Source organism: Grampus griseus (genome assembly GCF_964374135.1).
Source record: "Grampus griseus genome assembly, chromosome: 11".
NCBI classification, from domain to species: domain Eukaryota; kingdom Metazoa; phylum Chordata; class Mammalia; order Artiodactyla; family Delphinidae; genus Grampus; species Grampus griseus.
In genome coordinates, this window is record NC_139005.1 from 95,212,909 (window position 1) to 95,233,091 (window position 20,183).

The 20,183-nt window shown below is 44.1% G+C and overlaps 1 protein-coding gene across 1 annotated transcript in view; it reads left to right on the top strand.

The window, feature by feature from the left end:
- EP300 (EP300 lysine acetyltransferase) overlaps positions 1-19,913 on the top strand; it is a 73,493-nt gene extending 53,580 nt beyond the window's left edge. The window contains exons 20-31 of the mRNA XM_082665753.1: positions 1,118-1,198; positions 3,105-3,161; positions 3,805-3,882; positions 7,299-7,366; positions 8,537-8,687; positions 8,805-8,951; positions 9,587-9,700; positions 10,665-10,830; positions 11,615-11,779; positions 13,411-13,572; positions 16,034-16,315; positions 16,583-19,913. Of these exons, the coding sequence (XP_082521879.1) occupies positions 1,118-1,198; positions 3,105-3,161; positions 3,805-3,882; positions 7,299-7,366; positions 8,537-8,687; positions 8,805-8,951; positions 9,587-9,700; positions 10,665-10,830; positions 11,615-11,779; positions 13,411-13,572; positions 16,034-16,315; positions 16,583-18,787 (3,676 nt within the window). The 3' untranslated portion in view covers positions 18,788-19,913. The remainder of the gene's footprint in view (positions 1-1,117; positions 1,199-3,104; positions 3,162-3,804; positions 3,883-7,298; positions 7,367-8,536; positions 8,688-8,804; positions 8,952-9,586; positions 9,701-10,664; positions 10,831-11,614; positions 11,780-13,410; positions 13,573-16,033; positions 16,316-16,582) is intronic.
- The last annotated feature ends 270 nt before the right edge of the window (positions 19,914-20,183 follow it).

Consider the following 20,183-nt stretch of genomic DNA (forward strand, 5'->3'; position numbering starts at 1 on the left):
AGGAAAAGTGGGGGTTCAAGTTGTTCAAGAAAGCAAGTGACTGGTCTTCCCTGGTGGCACAGTGGTTGAGAGTCCGCCTGCCGAAGCAGGGGACACGGGTTCGTGCTCCGGTCTGGGAAGATCCCACATGCCACGGAGCGGCTGGGCCCGTGAGCCATGGCCGCGGAGCCTGTGCGTCCGGAGCCTGTGCTCCGCAACGGGAGAGGCCAGAACAGTGAGAGGCCCGTGTACCGCCAAAAAAAAAAAAAAAAAAAAAAAAAGTGACAGCTGGCATGCTGTAATCTCATGCTATAATCTTGGCATTTATGTACCTTTTTTGGATTTTAAGCACCAATCTACAGCGCCCAGGAATATATAATCATGTATCTGCATACACCACTGCCTTTTCCCTCTTAAACTATGTCAGTTGGTGGCTACAATCAGTGTTTAACTGCTTGTGCAGACTTTTTATTGTACTTATGTGGCTTCCTTGGGATCAAAAGGAAATTTGGGGTGTTTTTTCAAACCACAGTTGTTTCTAGATGATTGTTTCCTGGTACTGTATCCATAGTGGATTTTTTTCTTTGGAAGTGGGGAAGGTTTTTTCTTTGCTATGTTTAGGTAATAGAGTAGTAGTTCTTCTCTCCACAGTATATTTATCCTACTTTCGATTATTTGCATCAAGTAGCATAAATTACTAAAATGAAAGGCTGTAGGTCTGTGTGAGACTTGTTTGTTTTATTTGCTGTAATCATTTGCTACTTGTGATCCCATTGAGATATTTAATGCTAATCTGTGCTTTGCCTTGGCTTTCTGCTTTGTGTTGTCTTGTCTTGCTTTTATGTTTTTTGTTGTCCTGCAATCCCTCATTTCTTCGTTTGTTTTGTGTTTTTTTTTTTCTCCCTCATGCTTGTCGTTGTCTGCACTTGGCTTTGATTGCAAAAAACAAAAACCAAAAACAAAACCCAAACTGTGGTGCCCATAAATCTGCATCATTGAATGTCCTTGTCGCCGTTGATGACCTGCTCTCTGCTCCCGTCCCCCTCTTGGCCTGCTGTGATTGGTGGCTTCGTTGCTTGGCTTGGGCTGTGTTGTGTGAACGGAACAGTTCACCCCAGTATGGCCTTCTTGCCGACAGGTATCATTTCTGTGAGAAGTGTTTCAATGAAATCCAAGGGGAGAGCGTTTCTTTGGGGGATGACCCTTCCCAGCCTCAAACGTAAGTAACTATATTATTTTGGAAAGTATTCTCTTATTTCTCAGTTTGTTGTCAGGTGATTATGCTCAGGCTTCTAAGTGGTCTTGGGTTATGCTGTCCAGTATCGTATAGCCACAGGTAGCTATTTAGATTCAAATTAATTCAAAGTAAATAAAATTTAAAATTCCCAATTTCAGTTACTCAGTAGACAATCTGTGGCTAGTGGCTGCCATATTGGTCAGCACAGATAGAGAATATTTCCATCACAGCAGTGAGTTGTGTCGGTACTGATCTAGGGAATACATCAATATTGGATGGTCATTTCAGATATATTTCTTCTATAGGGAAATAATCAGCTTCTCCTAAAAAGTGAAAGGCTGTAGTGCAAGGGAACTTCATTGTTAACTGTTTTGAGTTTGAGAGGAATTGAACAAATATAACCACCTTACAGCCTTCTCATAAAGGTTAACGATACCAAAGTCATTATAATCGTCAGTGTCATTTAACATCATTAGGGGTTTAGGAGTTTGTGAGAGTGATTTATTAGAAAGAAACTTGGTTGGACATTCACAATCTCGCATGCTCTTGTGGTTTGGTAAATGCCAAGAAAAATTTTTAAACATAGCCTAAACTGCCTCATAGTACTTCTGATCTCTAAGATTTAGTTTACACACACAAATTTGGACTGTTTTAGGAAGAAAGAACTATTTGGTGTCCTTTTAATATTCTTCAGCTTCTTTTCCGGTTTAACCTATAATAAACAGTCAATTCAGAACATTTCCCCAAAAAGTATGGAATTGTTATGTTACGAGTAAAAACAGGGCTTCTGAGAAAAACTGGTTAGTGTTTTCAAATTGGGTTTTCAAGTTGTACTTTTTCTTCATTCACCATTGACATATAATATAGTGGGGTCTGGTACTGGTCTTGGGGTAGATACTGGGTCCCCTTGAACCTTAAGAGATTTTTCTGACCTTGGCTAAACCAGGGAAGTCAGGTCTGATGCAGCAAAGGGAGGCAGCCTTACCATGGGTACTACTGAGTGGCTTACCACATGTTCTGTACCTTAGGACAGCACCACTCTGACTGTGAAGAGTGTAGAAACCCCTCTTGCAGTTCCTCAGGTCAGCAGTGAGCCTGGGAGTATGCGGTACTAACAAGTTCCCAAGTCCTTCTAGACTGCTGATCTTTAGAACACACTTTGGGTAGCAAGACCTTAGGCCAGGTAGCGATGAATCTCTAGCCTGTAACTAATAGAAAACAGTTTAAATGGGGAAATGTCCTCATTCCTCATTTTTGTGAGGTAGAGTCACAGTAGTCGAAGTTGGGCCCCCTGCAGTTTGTTCTAGGTGGAGAATAAGGCTGTTAGCTCCTGTATTTGTGAGGCTATGAGCAGTGTGGTAGGCTAGATTTCAGAGTAGGAGGCCATGTGGAAATTTTTTAATGAATAACCTGAAATACGTATTCTTAACATTGAAATTTTTTATTAATATAAAGAATTTGACTAGACTCCTGAAATTTTAGTATTTTTTATAAATAGTGGTTTAGCTCCCTCTATACACAGTATCTTTCATACGTAGCTCAGTCTAGGAACATTAAACTATTAGAAGGTGTAAATACCTAACACCAAGAGTAGTAGGCAAGATTTTAAAAGGAAAAGAAGAACAAATTCATGTTTTTAGTTCTTACTGGGTTCTCCTCTTCCTGTAAATGGGAACAGATTTACTATAAAGTCCTTTCCAAAAACATAGGCATGTAAATGTGCATTTTGTGGGAGCCAAGAATGTACTGTTGTATCCTTGGTATATTCTTAGATGTAAATAATCCACTTACAGGGTGGGGTTTTTGCCCTTTGGTAATTAGAACAGTAGTCAGACTGCTAATCTTTCTGTGTTGCTTGTTCTCATTGTGTCCCTCTTCTTTTCCTTAGTACAATAAATAAAGAACAATTTTCAAAGAGAAAAAATGACACTCTGGATCCTGAACTGTAAGTAGTTCCCCTTGAGTAGTCAGTACACTTTGATTTTCCTTCTTCCTTTCATTCTCTTGGTTTGCACAGCCAGTGAGATGATTCTGTATTCTTGGACTAAATCTATAACATACATCTAACAGAGATGGTAGAAGTGCTAAAATTTACATATGGTTAGTATTCATTTACATTTCACTAAATCTACCTAATATTTTGGTGTTTTATAGGCTTGAGTGAAGCACAAAGCTACCTCTGCTCAGTGCCATTATTCCAGCCCTGTTGTGCTCTGTATTTTCAAACCAGTTCATAATCCCCTCCTTTATAGTGAGGCCTTTCAGAAGTATTCAGAGGTACAGAGATGTACTGGTATTCTAGGTATTCCTGGAATGGATATGATGGTGTCAGACTCACTTGGAAGTTTAACCAGCAGTCATCTTGATCTTTCACTTTTTATTCCATAGTCACAGTTCATATTTAATGACTAAACTGCTTTTGAGATTTGCTCTACCTGTTACACTAAAGAGCTTTTAAAACCTATTCTTCAATTCTTTGGACGTGATTTTGGCTATCTTTTGAATTGTCAGAAATTGGGAAATATTGGAAGTTTTGATTTGGTTAAATTTTTGGATTTAATCTTGACATTTTGACTTTTCCTTTCCAGGTTTGTTGAATGTACGGAGTGTGGAAGAAAGATGCATCAGATCTGTGTCCTTCATCATGAGATCATCTGGCCATCTGGGTGAGACATCAGTATTTTCCCTAGACTTTTTCTTTGTTGTGAATTTTAGGAAGTTTGTCTTCTCTGCAATGATTATGTTTTATCTTCAAAGTTACTGTCTCTTGGAATTATTCTTTTTTTTGTTTATTTATTTTTGGCCGTGTTGGGTATTAGTAGCGGTGGGTGGGCTCTTTGCTGTGGCGTGCAGGCTTCTCTCTAGTTGTGGCTTAGTAGTTGCAGTGCACAAGCTCTCTAGTTGTGGCGCGCAGGCTTAGTTGCCCCACAGCACGTGGGATCTTAGTTCCCCAACCAGGGATCAAGCCCATGTCCCCTGTGTTGGAAGGCAGATTCTTTTTTTTTTTTTTTTTTTTAATATTTATTTATTTATTTTATTTATTTATGGCTGTGTTGGGTCTTCATTGCTACGAGCGGGCTTTCTCTAGTTGCGGTAAGCGGGGGCTACTCTTGGTTGCGGTAAGCAGGGTTTACTCTCGGTTGTGGTGCATGGGGTTCTCATTGCGGTGGCTTCTCTTGTTGCAGAGCATGGGCTCTAGGTGAGCGGGCTCAGTAGTTGTGGCGTGCGGGCTTAGTTGCTCTGCGGCACGTGGGATCTTCCTGGACCAGGGCTCGAACCCGTGTCCCCTGCATTGGCAGGCGGATTCTTAACCACTGCGCCACCAGGGAAGTCCCTAGAATTATTCTGGTTTGGGAAAAGATCATTAAAATCCAGTTTTAAAATATTAAATAACCTAGAATCCAAAAATATAGATATTTCTCTTATTTGCATTGTTTTAATCCATATACAAATACTTTATTCTGTTTTAAATTCTTTAGTGGTCATTGTGCATCAAAAGATTTATCAGTAGAGGGTAACAGGAAGTCTGTAGCACCTGGAAACCAGCAAGGAGATGTTAGACACAGTTAAACCTGCTAGATTTTGAACATTACTTACATTGTAGTAGAAAAACTAGACGGTATGGATAATGCAGGTTGCCAAGGAGCCACCCCAGTTTCTGCCTCTGAGAGAACATCGCACTGAACAGCATACTGAATGGTGACCATGGTTAGGTTTTTTTTTTTTTTTTTTGGCTGCGTTGGGTCTTTGTTGCCGTGCGCGGGCTTTCTCTAGTTGCGGCGAGGCAGGGGCTTCTTTTGTTGCGGAGCACAGACTCTAGGTACGCGGGCTTCAGTACTTGTGGCACATGGGCTCAGTTGTGGCTTGCAGGCTCAGTAGTTTTGTCGCACGGGCTTAGTTGCTCTGAGGCATATGGGATCTTCCCAGACCAGGGATCGAAGCTGTGTCCCCTGTGTTGGCAGACAGATTCTTAACCACTGTGCCACCAGGAGAGTCCCCCAAAAGATTTTAAATCAAATCCTAACCAGGGGACTTCTCTGGTGGCACAGTGGTTAAGAATCTGCCCACCAGTGCAGGGGACATGTGTTCAAGCCCTGGTCCTGAAAGATCCCACATGCCGTGGAGCAACTAAGCCCATGCACCACAACTACTGAGCCCACACGCCACAACTACTGAAGCCCGCACGCCTAGAGCCCATGCTCCGCAACAAGAGAAGCCACCGCAATGAGAAGCCCGTGCACCACAACGAAGAGCAGCCCCTGCTCGCCACAACTAGAGAAAGCCCACACACAGCAACGAAGACCGAACGCAGCCATAAATAAATAAATAAACAGGCAAGCAAGCAAACATAAAATCCTTTGGGGAGTTGGTTAATAGTTAACTAGGTGTTGTCCAGTGAAAGGCAAAGTTGCATGAAAATGACTAGATACAGACTTCAATGAACTAGGTATTCTTGGGCCTCGTGGTCTGTTTCTGAATATTCTCCACATATTTACCCAGAGTGCACATCATCAATGCCTTTCATGGGCAGTGAGTGGATTTTTGTCCATTGTGACACTTATGTGTTTACTGCTATGGGCTACCTCTCTTTGTCCAGGAATGGGGCTGATCCCAGCTCTGTTCCAAGGGAAGGGTTGGGGGAGTATCTGTGTATTAAATGACTCATTTGAATGGATATCTACTCTCTGCTCTTTTCCTGGACTGTTGTTGTTGTTGTTTTAAGAGCTTTATTTTCTAGGTTGCTTTCCCTCCAGTGACTTTTTTTTTTTTAATATTCATTCATTCATTCATTTCTTTATTTGGCTACGCCGGGTCTTAGTTGTGGCATGTGGGATCTTTGTAGCGGCACACAAGAACTTTGGCTGCAGGATCTTTAGTTTCAGCGTGTGGGATCTAATTCCCTGACTAGGGATCGAACACGGGCCCTCTGCATTGGGATCGTGGAGTCTCAGCCACTGGACCACCAGGAAAGTCCCCTGGACTGACTGTTGATGCTAGTTCAGAGGTCACAGGAAAGAAGAGGCTAATTAACAAATTTCCAGAAAAAAACACTAAGGAAAAGCGCAGTAGTTGATGTTTATATGGCTTGTCTTTAGATAGGCCTTTTTAGTGCTTTCCTTAATTAAGAGTGGGTAAGGATAATTAAGGGAGTTGCAATGATCCTTGCAACTGAAGGTCAGCCAGGCGTTGATGAGTACTTAAATTCTACTTATGCACATATCCTTATGTAATTGCAAAAACAAAGAGAATGTACATTTAAAATCTATTAGTGCTGGACTTCCCTGGCAGTCCAGTGGTTAAGACTCTGGGCTTCCAATGCAGGGGACACAGGTTCAATCCCTGGTCAGGGAACTAAGATCCCACAGCGTAGTCAAAAAATATTTTTTTAAAAAAATATTAGTGCTGCTTTCAAAACGTACTTATTTACATTCCCACCGGTAGCATGTAGACTTTTGCCAGTGTGATTGGCCATGACACAAATTTTCTGCTTTAATCTGTGATTCTTCAGCATCTTTGTGCGTGTATGCCAATTTATATGCCCTTCACATTTCTTCATGTCTTTTATCTATTTATCAGTTAGGTTTTTTATTTCTATTTTTTTTTTTATTTTTGGCTGTGTTGGGTCTTCATTGCTGCGCGCGGGCTTTCTCTAGCTGTGGCAGCTGGGGGACTACTCTGCGGTGCGCAGGCTTCTCATTGCGGTGGCTTCTCTTGTTGCAGAGCACAGGCTCTAGGCGTGCGGGCTTCAGTAGTTGTGGCGCACGGGCTTAGTTGTTCTGCGGCATGTGGGATCTTCCCGGACCAGGTCTCAAACCTGTGTCCCCTGCATTGGCAGGCAGATTCTTAACCACTGCACCACCAGGGAAGCCCGCAATTAGGTTTTTTATCCTTTTTCTCTTAATGTTTTCTAAAAGCTCTGTGTATATTGGTTACATTAACTTTTTGTTGTATATTTAGAAATATTGCTCCCAGGTTGTCTTTTAAATTTCAACCTTACACATACATAAGATAGATTCTATAGCATACGTTACTTCAAGTGTTTCTCTAAGTTGTTTAAGCAAAGTCTTGGTTTACATTTTAGATTTGTCTGTGATGGCTGTTTAAAGAAGACTGCACGAACTAGAAAAGAAAATAAGTTTTCTGCTAAAAGTAAGTTTCATTCTTACAGGTAAAATTTGGCAAAGCTTCACTGAAGCATAGTTAAAAATAAACATCCAGAATGAATTATTTTGTTTCAACATTATTTGAAATTTTAAAAAAATTTTTTAATTAATTTATTTTTTGGCTGCATTGGGTCTTCGCTTCTGAGTGGGGGCCATTCTTCATTGTGGTGCGCAGGCTTCTCATTGCAGTGGCCTCTCCAGGCGCGCGGGCTTCAGTAGTTGTGGTTCACAGGCTCTAGAGCGCAGGCTCAGCAGTTGTGGTGCACGGGCTTAGTTGCTCCACGGCATGGGGGATCTTCCCGACCAGGGATCGAACCCGTGTCCCCTGCATTGGCAGGCAGATTCCTATCCACTGCGCCACCAGGGAAGCCCCTGTTTGAAATATTTAACCAAAGTTAAAACCAAATAATTTTTCCATGATGTACTTAAAGTTGAACTGTAATGTAGTTTTTGGTGTGAAAATCATTAGACCTAGTTATTTATAGGAAGGAGGATATATGTTTTTCTTGTTCCTGCACGTATCCTGATGGAGGCCAGATGTGGAAATACTTTCCCAGAATTGCCATCTCATGAATTCCCTCAAACTGATTCCCTCAGTTTTGTGTATACCCTTAGTCGGGACTGCATTTAGACCTGTCTGATCTTTTCAGTTGGGTGGGGATGGCAGTCAGTTTTAGTTTTGTAGAATGATGCCTTTGCAGTTTTTTGCTGATCTACAGGTTGCTTTTAATCCTCTGTAAAGCTTATCAAAGCACCCGACAGTTGTTTAATATTACTGCAATTGAGGCAAAGTGCATATGAGTGTTTGTTCTGTTTTTTGACTCTTCTGAAAAGGAAAATTTTTCAAAATAAAAAGTTGGGGAAAATAACATTTAAAAAGTATTAACTACCCTGCTTGCTTTAACTGTACATATACTGAAATCAGAATGATATAGAGATGATTAGCATGGCGCTCTGTAAGGATGATAGACTCGTAAAGGGTTCCACATTAAATCTTTTTTTTAAGTATTAACTAGATTGCTAACTTAACAAAATCTAGCAAGTAATCTTGTTAGTATTGAAAAAGCAGAAATGAGATTTGGTATTGAAACTTAAGACTGATAGTAATAAATTTGCACCTTAGATACTACTGAACTTTTAACTTTTAAATTCTTAGGGTTGCCATCTACCAGGCTTGGCACCTTTCTGGAGAATCGTGTGAATGACTTTCTGAGGCGACAAAATCACCCTGAGTCAGGAGAGGTCACCGTTAGAGTAGTTCATGCTTCTGACAAAACTGTGGAAGTCAAACCAGGCATGAAAGCAAGGTACCTCATAATTTCCCCTTTTCTTTGTGGATCCACAGTTGCTCCTACACAGTTACTGTTGATGAATCTAATCTGAATGAAACGTTGTGGTCTTTCCCTCCAACATGAATTGTATAGGTTTGTAGACAGTGGAGAGATGGCAGAATCCTTTCCATATCGAACGAAAGCCCTCTTTGCCTTTGAGGAGATTGATGGTGTTGACTTGTGTTTCTTTGGCATGCACGTTCAAGAGTATGGTTCTGACTGCCCCCCGCCGAACCAGAGGTAAGACTTTACTATGGCTACTTTCTAATTTGCGTGGGAGTTTGAAGTTATAGTAAGGTAAACAAGCATAATGGACAAGAAAATATTTGATGTGCTTGTTTTGGAAATGCAAGTTTTCAAGTGTGTAGTATGGAAGTAAAACAAAACTAGAAAATACTGCTCTTGTGTGGTCATAGTAATAGGGAAAGGGATGTGAACAGCAGCTTAAAACACAAAATGACGACTTTTCAGAAAATGTAATTAAGTTTAGGTTGTTTCAAGTACCTTGCTGAGATGTACGTGAAAGAATGTCATACAAATGAGGTAGAATATGGTTTAGAATTCTCCATTTCCAAAATAGTATAAAGGCCAGAATAAGAGTGCTGCCAGAATGTTTGGATTGCTCAATACTGACTGATTATACTGTGTCTCAGGCCCTGCTAGGTGCTGAGACTGTAATAGAGCCACAGGCCCACAAAACCCCCCGACGGGTTCACAATCTAGTCATTTACCTAAATAACTGTAATATTGTGTGATAAGCATTAAAAATGACAAGGTCAGCAAAGGGCACAGAAAAGAGAGAAGGTGTTTTTAGCCACATCAGTAGGAACTCGTTGCGTGACTTGACCTGGCTTCTTTCTCCTCGTTTGGTATAGGAGAGTTTACATATCATACCTGGACAGTGTTCATTTCTTCCGTCCTAAATGCTTGAGGACTGCAGTCTATCATGAAATTCTAATTGGGTATTTGGAATACGTCAAGAAATTAGGGTAAGCATAAAAACAAATGCAAAACAACTTGTTTAATTAGTTTTAAACTAATCACCACTGATATTATGGTGAGATATACATGCAAATATGTGACTTTTGGTCTTTTTTCCTCAACTTTGGCTTTCATCTAATGGAACTATAATTTGGAGACCCTTGGTTAATTTTGCCAGTGGGAAAGAAAATGGATATTTTGACCGTAGTTGCACCCATCCCAGATTTATTTTGTTCAGTTAAGCTATTAGGTACAGTTTGATTTGAAGGGCCAGAACCTTAACCTGCACTTGGTCCTTTTGCACCTGAGTATCAAAACCAAAATCACACTAAGGTCTGGGGATAAAAAAAAATTCATCAGACTGGTTCCTTACCTTCAAGGTATATATGTACTTGAGAATATTTAGCACCTCACCTTGCAGGTTATTCCTTTTAACAGTTTGCATTTCATTTAGCCCTCCTGCTGACATGGATTCATTTTCCTTTGCATTGTAGCTTTTGTTTGGTCTTTAAATGCAAATTTGGGATTTTTTTGATCCAGGGTTATGCCTAGTTCTGGCCTGGAAGACTTTTTTTTTTTTTTTTTTTTTGGCTGCGTTGGGTCTTCGTTGCTGCGACCGGGGGCTACTCTTGCGTTGCGGTGTCTAGACTTCTCATTACGGTGGCTTCTCTTGTTGCTATGCGCAGGCTCAGTAGTTGTGGCTCATGGGCTTAGTGGCTCCACGGCGTGTGGGATCTTTTAGGACCAGGGTTTGAACCCGCGTCCCCTGCATTTGCAGGCGGATTCTTAACCACTGTGCCACCAGGGAAGTCCCTGGCCTAAGACTTTTGGTCTGATGTGGATTGCACACTTCATGTTATCTCGGGGAAATTATTGGTTTCTGTACTGACTCCATTTTGTAGTTTAAAGTATAACATTCTTTCTAGGATGGGTGATCTTTCTCTTGAATGTTCCTTCTCTTTGTGTTGTTAGGTATACAACAGGGCATATTTGGGCATGCCCCCCAAGTGAAGGAGACGACTACATCTTCCATTGCCACCCCCCCGACCAGAAGATACCCAAGCCCAAGCGACTGCAGGAGTGGTACAAAAAGATGCTCGACAAGGCTGTATCCGAGCGAATTGTCCACGACTACAAGGTCAGGAGGTGGGGGGGACGATAGAACTGTGGCTTGACTAATCCTGCTGCTCTGTATTCTGCTCTTTTTACTATCTTAACAGAAATCTCCTGTTTGTTCTCCCTCTTCCATGTAATTTGTAAAATTAAGCTAATTTGATAGCGGGTGTTTTCTTTCCTGAATTACTAAGATGAGTGGATCTGGCAAAATATTTAATAGCCATTTGTGATTGTAGGGTATCCCATGTTAAGAAACTTGAACTACTAAATATCTTATCTGTTTTTACTCATGGGGAGGAAAACATGAAATGGGTGTTTTCCTAAGCAGCCCAGCAAATCATTCTTTAACCATGTGGTTTCCAGTAATTGTAATTGGGGTTGTTTTGAACATATTTCTCAGTAGGAACTGCTGATACTTCAAGGGTGTGTGCAAGGCGGGCGTGCCTCCTGTCGCACTGCGTTCTGTCTCAAGAGTGGTAGAAGCCACGGTGTGAATGATGCTGGCTTTGCCATTGTTCCTGACAGGATAGTTTGCCACTTGGTTATGTAAAGGCGGATAATTTCCCTGTCCTCGTGAGTAGAGGAAAGAGGAACCAGAAATACTGATTTCAGACCAGACCTTTCACTGTTTGTGACACTAAATGTCTCCCCGGACATCAGACTTGGGTATAAAATCTCTGCCATCTTCCAGAAGACACATCTGATTCTTCATGTTTCTTGCATCCGTTAGCTATGACTGCTTCTGTATAATAAACGTGGTTTTTTTTAATATATAAATTCCTATTTGTACACGGATATTTTCACAGGATATTTTTAAACAAGCTACTGAAGATCGATTAACAAGCGCGAAGGAATTGCCTTACTTTGAAGGTGATTTCTGGCCCAATGTACTGGAAGAGAGCATTAAGGAACTGGAACAGGAGGAGGAAGAGAGAAAGCGAGAGGAGAACACGAGCAACGAAAGCACAGATGTGAGGGCTTTGCATTTCCCTTTCCAGCCTCTACCTATTCTCATGTATAACCCAGAAGTGAGCTTAAGTTTTCAACATGGTCTTAAAGCTCTCAGCTCTTCAAGTTGGGCAAGAAATATTGGCGTAGATAAGTTACTGTGGTTCTAGTTGAGTGGTTTTAAGCCTTTTTTAGCATCAGACCTCTTTCTTTTAATATATAAATTGATTGATTGGCTGATTTTGGGTCTTCGTTGCTGTGCACGGGCTTTCTCTAGTTGTGGCGAGCAGGGGCTACTCTTTGTTACGGTGCATGGGCTTCTCATTGCGGTGGCTTCTCTTTGTTGCAGAGCACAGGCTCTAGGCACGTGGGCTGCAGTAGTTGTGGCTCGCAGGCTCAGTAATTGTGGCTCACAGGCTCTAGAGCACAGGTTCAGTAGTTGTGGCGCACGGGCTTAGTTGCTCCGCGGCATGTGCGATCCTCCCAGACCAGGGCTCGAACACTTGTCTCCTGCACTGGCAGGCGGATTCTCAACCACTGTGCCACCAGGGAAGTCCCAGACCTCATTTTTTAAAAATATTTATTTATTTGGCTCCGCAGAGTCTTAGTTATGGCATGCGGGACCTACTTCCCTGACCAGGGATCGAACCCGGGCCCCCTGCATTGGGAGCACGGAATCTTAGCCATTGGACCACCGGGGAAGTATCAGACCTCATTTTTAAATGGAATCTTGGATTTCTAGTAATGGAAGACTGAGGAAATTACCCATCTAGAGCATGGGGTTGGTAAACTTTTTCTGCAGAGGTCTAGATTATGAATATTTTGGCCTTGCAGGTCATATATTGTCTCCAGCACATTCTTTTTTTTCTGTTTTTTCTTTTTTTCTTTAAACAACACTTTATAGATATAAAAACCATCATTCTTAGCCATACAAAAACAGGTCTGGGGAAAAAAAAAAAAAAAAAAAACAGGTCTGGGCCAGAGTTTGCCAGTCCCCAAACAGAACCTATGTTGTAGAAGGATCATCTGAGGAGCTTTTCCTTGTCATTTATTTCCCCATAGTTTATCTAGATTGCCCTTGCTGAGTCTGAACTATTAAAGTCACCCTTAAATAGTCTAATAAAAACCCTTTACAGCCTGCAGTTTAAACTCCTCGACTGAACGTTTTTCAAGTTTTTTTTTTAATAGTAGGCCCATAAAATTCTAGAAAGTGAGCAGAAGGAAATGTAGCCAAGGCCTTTGGCTCCCTGCTCCTGTGTGCACTTCACTACCCCACACTGCCACTCACTCCTTGTTCTTGTCCTCAAATGTGGGATAGCCTGGGTCCACCTGAGGTGTCTCCTTGGTCTGCGGGGTTCTTCTGGCCAAAAAGCTAAGGCTGCCATTGTCTTAACGAAGAGACATTAGTGGAGACATTCTTCACTGGGAGAAAATAAGTGCAAAAACGTTAGTAAACTTTAGTTTACTGTAAATAACAGCTTTAAAAAAGAGAGGAGGAATGAAGAGAGCAGATGGTGTAAGGTGGAAGGTTATGATCTCTAGTTTCAAAAATGGAGTCTTAAAAAAAAAAAAATGGAGTCTTTTTACCATTATTTTTTCTTAAATCTCTTAACAAATAGTTAACATTTTCTCGTCCTCTTGTGCTAACCTGCAGGTGACAAAGGGAGACAGCAAAAATGCTAAAAAGAAGAATAATAAGAAAACTAGCAAAAACAAGAGCAGCCTGAGTAGGGGCAATAAGAAGAAGCCAGGCATGCCCAATGTATCCAATGACCTCTCGCAAAAACTGTATGCCACCATGGAGAAGCATAAAGAGGTAAGATATAGCCACCAAGCATGGAAAAGAACAGGGCAGGATTTCTCAAAAGCTCCCCACCGTGGTTGGTATTTATGACGTGAGCACCGGAGCATTTGAAATTCAGAAGGAAGAAAATCATTTGAGGGGAAAGAAGGCAAAAAGAGGATGGCTAGAGTGGGTGCTGAGAATAGGAAACGTAAGCCGTCTTTGATTTGTAGCTGTTATAAAGCTAGATGGTGCTGGGAAAGTGTAAGCATAGTTTGTCTGACCCTGTTGTTTGTGATCCTTTTATGTTTGTATTTCTGTCCGTTGTTCAGGAGATTGGCTTGTTGGGTATCTTTATTGTTTTGTTTTAGACCAAGCTCCTTAGAACTCCATTTGGCCACTCCACTTTGTCTGTAATGGAACTTTGGCAAAATGAATGAATATTTGCCTTCCTGAAAGGGAACTGGGAAGTGTAGAGAATTGAAGAAAAGTTAAACTTTCATATATGCACCTGTAACACCTTCTCAGCAAAGTTAAAACTTTGAATTATTTCATTATTTAAATTGCTTTATTGTTGTAGGTAGCTTGGGAGTAAAACTGGGTGTGTTGGACTTTTTCTCCCCAACGTCATCATTGCTAAGATGAGGAGTCTTGAAGGGTAATTCATGTCAGTTTGTTGTTGTTGTTGTTTTTTAACATGTATGACTCTGTTCAGACATCATAGTCAAGTTCTTATAGGAAGAGGCCATTATGTGGAGCGGGGACTTGAAGTCTTGGTTTAAGGTGTGGATGCCTCACTTAGATAATGATTGTCAGCTGTTTTGAGCAATATATAGTGTCACAGAATTCTATCATAACAGCAGTTGGGGAAAGCCCTTAGAGTATGTCATAATAGGTGTGACTTAAGTTGTGGATACATCATCTGAAGAAGATGTGGGTAGTAGTCACCTGTTAGGAGTTAGAATCTAAGGTCGTCAATTTAGGTTAAATTCAAGTATTGTCTTAGCTCTAGGGTGACATACAGTGGAATCAGTCATAATGGTTGTTATTGGATGGTTGGCCATAGTGAAGATTTCCTAGGGAGTCACCAGATGGTTTTATCTGCCCCTCTTTTGAATGGGTTGCTGCAGACATTCCCTACTTGTTAGATCAGGCATTTTCAAAATGCTCTTCCTTGCTTTATGAGTGCTTTCTTTGAGCCACAATGTCACACCCAGTATTACAAGGTCACACACACATCACGGTCCTCCCTTGATGTTTTTAACTTTCGGCATCTGTTTTTATATGTCTTTAGTCAGTGTGTGCACTCTTGTCCTATGTTTTCTTTTTTTTGTTTTTTTCAAGTTTTTGTTTTTGGCCACACTGTGTGGCATGCAGGGTCTTAATAGCTCCCCGACCAGGGATCGAACCCACGCCCCCTGCAGTGGAAGCACGGAGTCTTAAGCACTGGACTGCCAGGCAAGTCCCTGTGTTCTTTTTCTAGACTCTTGTTTTATGCCAGCATTGCTGCCCAAGTATATAACAAATGTTACTGCCAGTTTGCACAGATTTTCAGCCTCTGAAAAACTGGTAGAATATAGTGGGCAATACAGCAGTTACAAGTTCTTGATCTCTTGAAGGTTCCATTTTACATTTTATTATTACATATATAATCCGAGCTTCCTCTTGCAGCCTTTACACCAGTGGTTATGGGAATTAATGGTGGTTGTGTGTCTTTAAACTTCAGTGAACAAACTTCAACTTTTGCTGTTTCTGTAGCAAGGATGAAGGAGGTTTTGCTTTTTTAATTTTCCCACCCCTACCAACTTTTTTTTTCCTCCAAACTTACAGGAAAGTTATATAGAAGGTGCCCTCCCATAGCCTTCACTTAGATTCACCAGCTGTTAACATTCTGCTACATTTTCTTTATCTTTATTGCAGCAAGTCCCTTCTAGGAAGGAGGGCGTTTTCTGTGTGAGCGCGCTGTGGCTTCACGCTCAGGAACCTCGCCCGCTGCTGCCGTCTCGGGCCTGCTTCTCCTGCTCCATGCCGAGTCGCCATGTTTTGGTTCCTGGCCTTACTTTCTTAACATGACATGGAAGACTCCAGCCCAATTGTTTATAGAATGTCCCTCAATTTGGATTTTTCTGTTTCCTTATGATTAGAGTCAGGTTAAATCATGGATTGTATCTTAAAGTAGACCACTTTGAGGCAGAATGTCCACTGTACGGTGCTGTACCCGACCAGTCTTCTTTTGAAAAAATTATTGAATGAGGTAGAAAACATAAGATGTAGATTCTTTAGGCCCATCGTAGACAAGTCCCAGAGAAGAGCACAGAGGTAGTGAAGCAGGAGAAAGAGGGCCATGTCGTGTAACCTTGCGAGGTGGTCATAAAACTAAGCCAGGTGTCCTGGCCCCCCAGGTGCACAGCCTGGCCCACCCGTCCGCGGCATCTGGTCCAGTGCCCCGTGGTGCTCTAGCGCCAGAGTCAGGATGAGACTGTCTGTTTTGCAGGTCTTCTTTGTGATCCGTCTCATCGCCGGCCCTGCCGCCAACTCCCTGCCTCCCATCGTTGATCCCGACCCCCTCATCCCCTGCGACCTGATGGACGGGCGGGATGCCTTTCTCACCCTCGCAAGGGACAAGCACCTGGAGTTCTCCTCACTCCGAAGAGCCCAGTGGTCCACCACGTGCATGCTGGTGGAGCTGCACACCCAGAGCCAGGACCGCTTCGTCTACACCTGCAACGAGTGCAAGCACCACGTGGAGACGCGCTGGCACTGCACCGTGTGCGAGGTAGGCCCCTGGCAGGGGAGGGGCGGGGGGGCTTCCAGGTGCCTGAGATGCGATTCAGACAGAGGTTATGCAGGCCTGGAGGGCCTTCCTGGGCTCCGGGGCCACTGGTGAGTAACCAGGACGGGGTGGGTGGGGCCTGGTCTCAAATCTGAGTAGTTGATTAGAGGCTTTCTCTAAAACGGGGCTTTTTAGCCCAAGCAGAGTATGTAACTACTTTTGAATGACTTTAATCCTGGAGAGTTGACCTGCACCTATGTCTTCCCCCAGGATTATGATTTGTGTATCACCTGCTATAACACTAAAAACCATGACCACAAAATGGAGAAACTCGGTCTCGGGTTAGATGACGAGAGCAACAACCAGCAGGCCGCGGCCACCCAGAGCCCGGGAGATTCCCGCCGCCTGAGCATCCAGCGGTGCATCCAGTCTCTGGTCCACGCCTGCCAGTGCCGAAATGCCAACTGCTCCCTGCCCTCCTGCCAGAAGATGAAGCGGGTTGTGCAGCACACCAAGGGCTGCAAGCGGAAGACCAACGGAGGGTGCCCCATCTGCAAGCAGCTCATCGCCCTCTGCTGCTACCACGCCAAGCACTGCCAGGAGAACAAGTGCCCCGTGCCCTTCTGCCTCAACATCAAGCAGAAGCTCCGGCAGCAGCAGCTACAGCACCGGCTCCAGCAAGCCCAGATGCTCCGCAGGAGGATGGCCAGCATGCAGCGGGCTGGCGTGGTGGGGCAGCAGCAGGGCCTGCCCTCCCCGACGCCTGCGACCCCGACCACGCCCACCGGCCAGCAGCCGACCACCCCGCAGACACCCCAGCCCCCCTCCCAGCCCCAGCCCACCCCTCCCGCCAGCATGCCGCCCTACTTGCCCAGGACTCAGGCTGCTGGCCCGGTGTCCCAGGGCAAGGCAGCCGGCCAGGTCACCCCCCCGACCCCTCCGCAGACTGCTCAGCCACCCCTCCCAGGACCCCCTCCTGCAGCGGTGGAAATGGCGATGCAGATTCAGAGGGCAGCCGAGACGCAGCGCCAGATGGCCCATGTGCAAATTTTTCAAAGGCCGATCCAGCACCAGATGCCCCAGATGACGCCGATGGCCCCCATGGGTATGAACGCACCCCCCATGGCCAGAGGTCCCGGCGGGCATTTGGAGCCAGGGGTGGGGCCCACAGGGATGCAGCAGCCACCACCATGGGCCCAAGGAGGATTGCCTCAGCCCCAGCACCTGCAGCCCGGGATGCCCAGGCCAGCCATGATGTCAGTGTCACAGCATGGTCAGCCCCTGAACATGGCTCCCCAACCGGGATTGGGCCAGGTAGGTGTGAGCCCTCTCAAACCGGGCACTGTGTCTCAACAAGCCTTACAAAACCTTCTGCGGACTCTCAGGTCTCCCAGCTCCCCCCTGCAGCAGCAACAGGTGCTTAGTATCCTTCACGCCAACCCCCAGCTGTTGGCTGCGTTCATCAAGCAGCGGGCTGCCAAGTACGCCAACTCCAATCCGCAGCCCCTCCCCGGGCAGCCCGGCGTGCCCCAGGGCCAGCCAGGGCTGCAGCCCCCCGCCATGCCGGGCCAGCAGGGGGTCCACTCCAGCCCCGCCATGCCGAACTTGAATCCCATGCAGGCGGGCGTCCAGAGGGCCGGCCTGCCACAGCAGCAAGCGCCACAGCAGCAGCTCCCGCCGCCCATGGGGGGGATGAGCCCCCAGGCTCAGCAGATGAGCATGAATCACAGCACCATGCCGGCGCAGTTCCGAGACATTCTGAGGCGGCAGCAGTTGATGCAGCAGCAGCAGCAGCAGCAGCAGCAGGGAGCGGGGCCAGGAGTCGGGCCTGGGCTGGCCAGCCACAGCCAGTTTCAGCCACCCCAGGGCCTGGGCTACCCTGCCCCCCAGCCGCCGCCGCCGCCGCCCCGGATGCAGCAGCACATGCAGCACCTGCAGCAAGGGAGCGGGGGCCAGCTGGGCCAGCTCCCCCAGGCCCTGGGGGCAGAGGCAGGAGCTGGCCTGCAGGCCTATCAGCAGCGACTCCTTCAGCAACAGATGGGGTCACCCGCTCAGCCCAACCCCATGAGCCCCCAGCAGCATATGCTCCCGAGTCAGGCTCAGTCCCCGCACCTTCCAAGCCAGCAGATCCCATCTCTCTCCAATCAAGTGCGGTCTCCCCAGCCTGTTCCTTCTCCGCGGCCACAGTCCCAGCCCCCCCACTCCAGTCCTTCCCCACGGATGCAGCCTCAGCCTTCTCCACACCACGTTTCCCCACAGACCAGTTCTCCACATCCTGGACTGGTCGCTGCCCAGGGCAACCCCATGGAACAAGGGCATTTTGCCAGCCCGGACCAGAATTCGATGCTCTCTCAGCTGACTAGCAATCCAGGCATGGCAAACCTCCATGGTGCCAGCGCCACGGACCTGGGACTCAGCACCGACAACTCAGACTTGAATTCAAACCTCTCACAGAGTACACTAGACATACACTAGAGACACCTTGTAGTATTTTGGGAGCAAAAAAATTATTTTCTCTTAAGACTTTTTGTACTGAAAACAATTTTTTTGAATCTTTCTTAGGCTAAAAGACAATTTTCCTTGGAACACACAAGAACTGCGTGGTAGCTGTTTGTGGTTTAAAGCAAACATGCGAAATGAACCTGAGGGGTGATTGATAGAACACAAAGAATCTATTTTTGTTATGGCTGGTCCCCACCAGCCTGGTTTTTTTTTTCCTTGTGTGTTTGGTTCAAGTGTGCACTGGGAGGAGGCTGAGGTCTGTGAAGCCAACCACATGCTCCCGCCTTGCACCTCCAATAGGTTTTATTATTTTTTTTAAATTAATGAAAATATGTAATATTAATAGTTATTATTTACTGGTGCAGATGGTTGACATTCTTCCCTATTTTCCTCACTTTATGGAAGAGTTAAAAAAGAACATTTCTAAAACCAGAGGACAAAAGGGGTTAATGTTACTTTAAAATTACATTCTATATATATATAAATATATATAAATATATATTAAAATACCAATTTTTTTCTCTGGGTGCAAAGATGTTCATTCTTTTAAAAATGTTTAAAAAAAAAAAAAGGAAAAAAAGTCCCCTCAAGTCAACTTTTGTGCTCCAGAAAATTTTCTATTCCGTAAGTCTGATCGTAAAAACTTCAAGTATTAAAGTAATTTGTACATGTAGAGAGAAAAATGACTTTTTCAAAATATACAGGGGCAGCTGCCAAATTGATGTATTATATATTGTGGTTCTGTTTCTTGAAAGAATTTTTTTCGTTATTTTTACATCTAACAAAGGAAAAAATTAAAAAGAGGGTAAGAAACAATTTCAGTGGGATGATTTTAACATGCAAAATGTCCCTGGGGTTTCTTCTTTGCTTGCTTTCTTCCTCCTTACCCTGTCCACCCCCAACACACACACACACACACACACACACACACACACACACACACACTTTCTGTAAAACTTGAAAATAGAAAGCAAAAACCCTCAACTTGTAAATCATGAGATTAAAGTTGATTACTTATAAATATGAACTTTGGATCACTGTATAGACTGTTAAATTTGATTTCTTATTACCTATTGTTAAATAAACTGTGTGAGACAGACACCTGACTTTGTTTCACTTCTTGCATCTTTATCTTAGAATGCCTCAGTTTGCATGCTTGATGTGTAGGATTCAGGTTGGTGAGGGGGCGTGCAAGCACTAGCTTACAGCCCTCCCTAACTGTTACGTGAAGTGATTTTGTGATAAAATAGATTTTAAAAAACAGATTTTGGTAAATTTGTCCAAAGTTCAGGGGAAAACACAAATACCAGCTAAATGTTATCAATTGGAATTGATACTAATTAGCCTTTATCAGCTTGATACAGGTCCT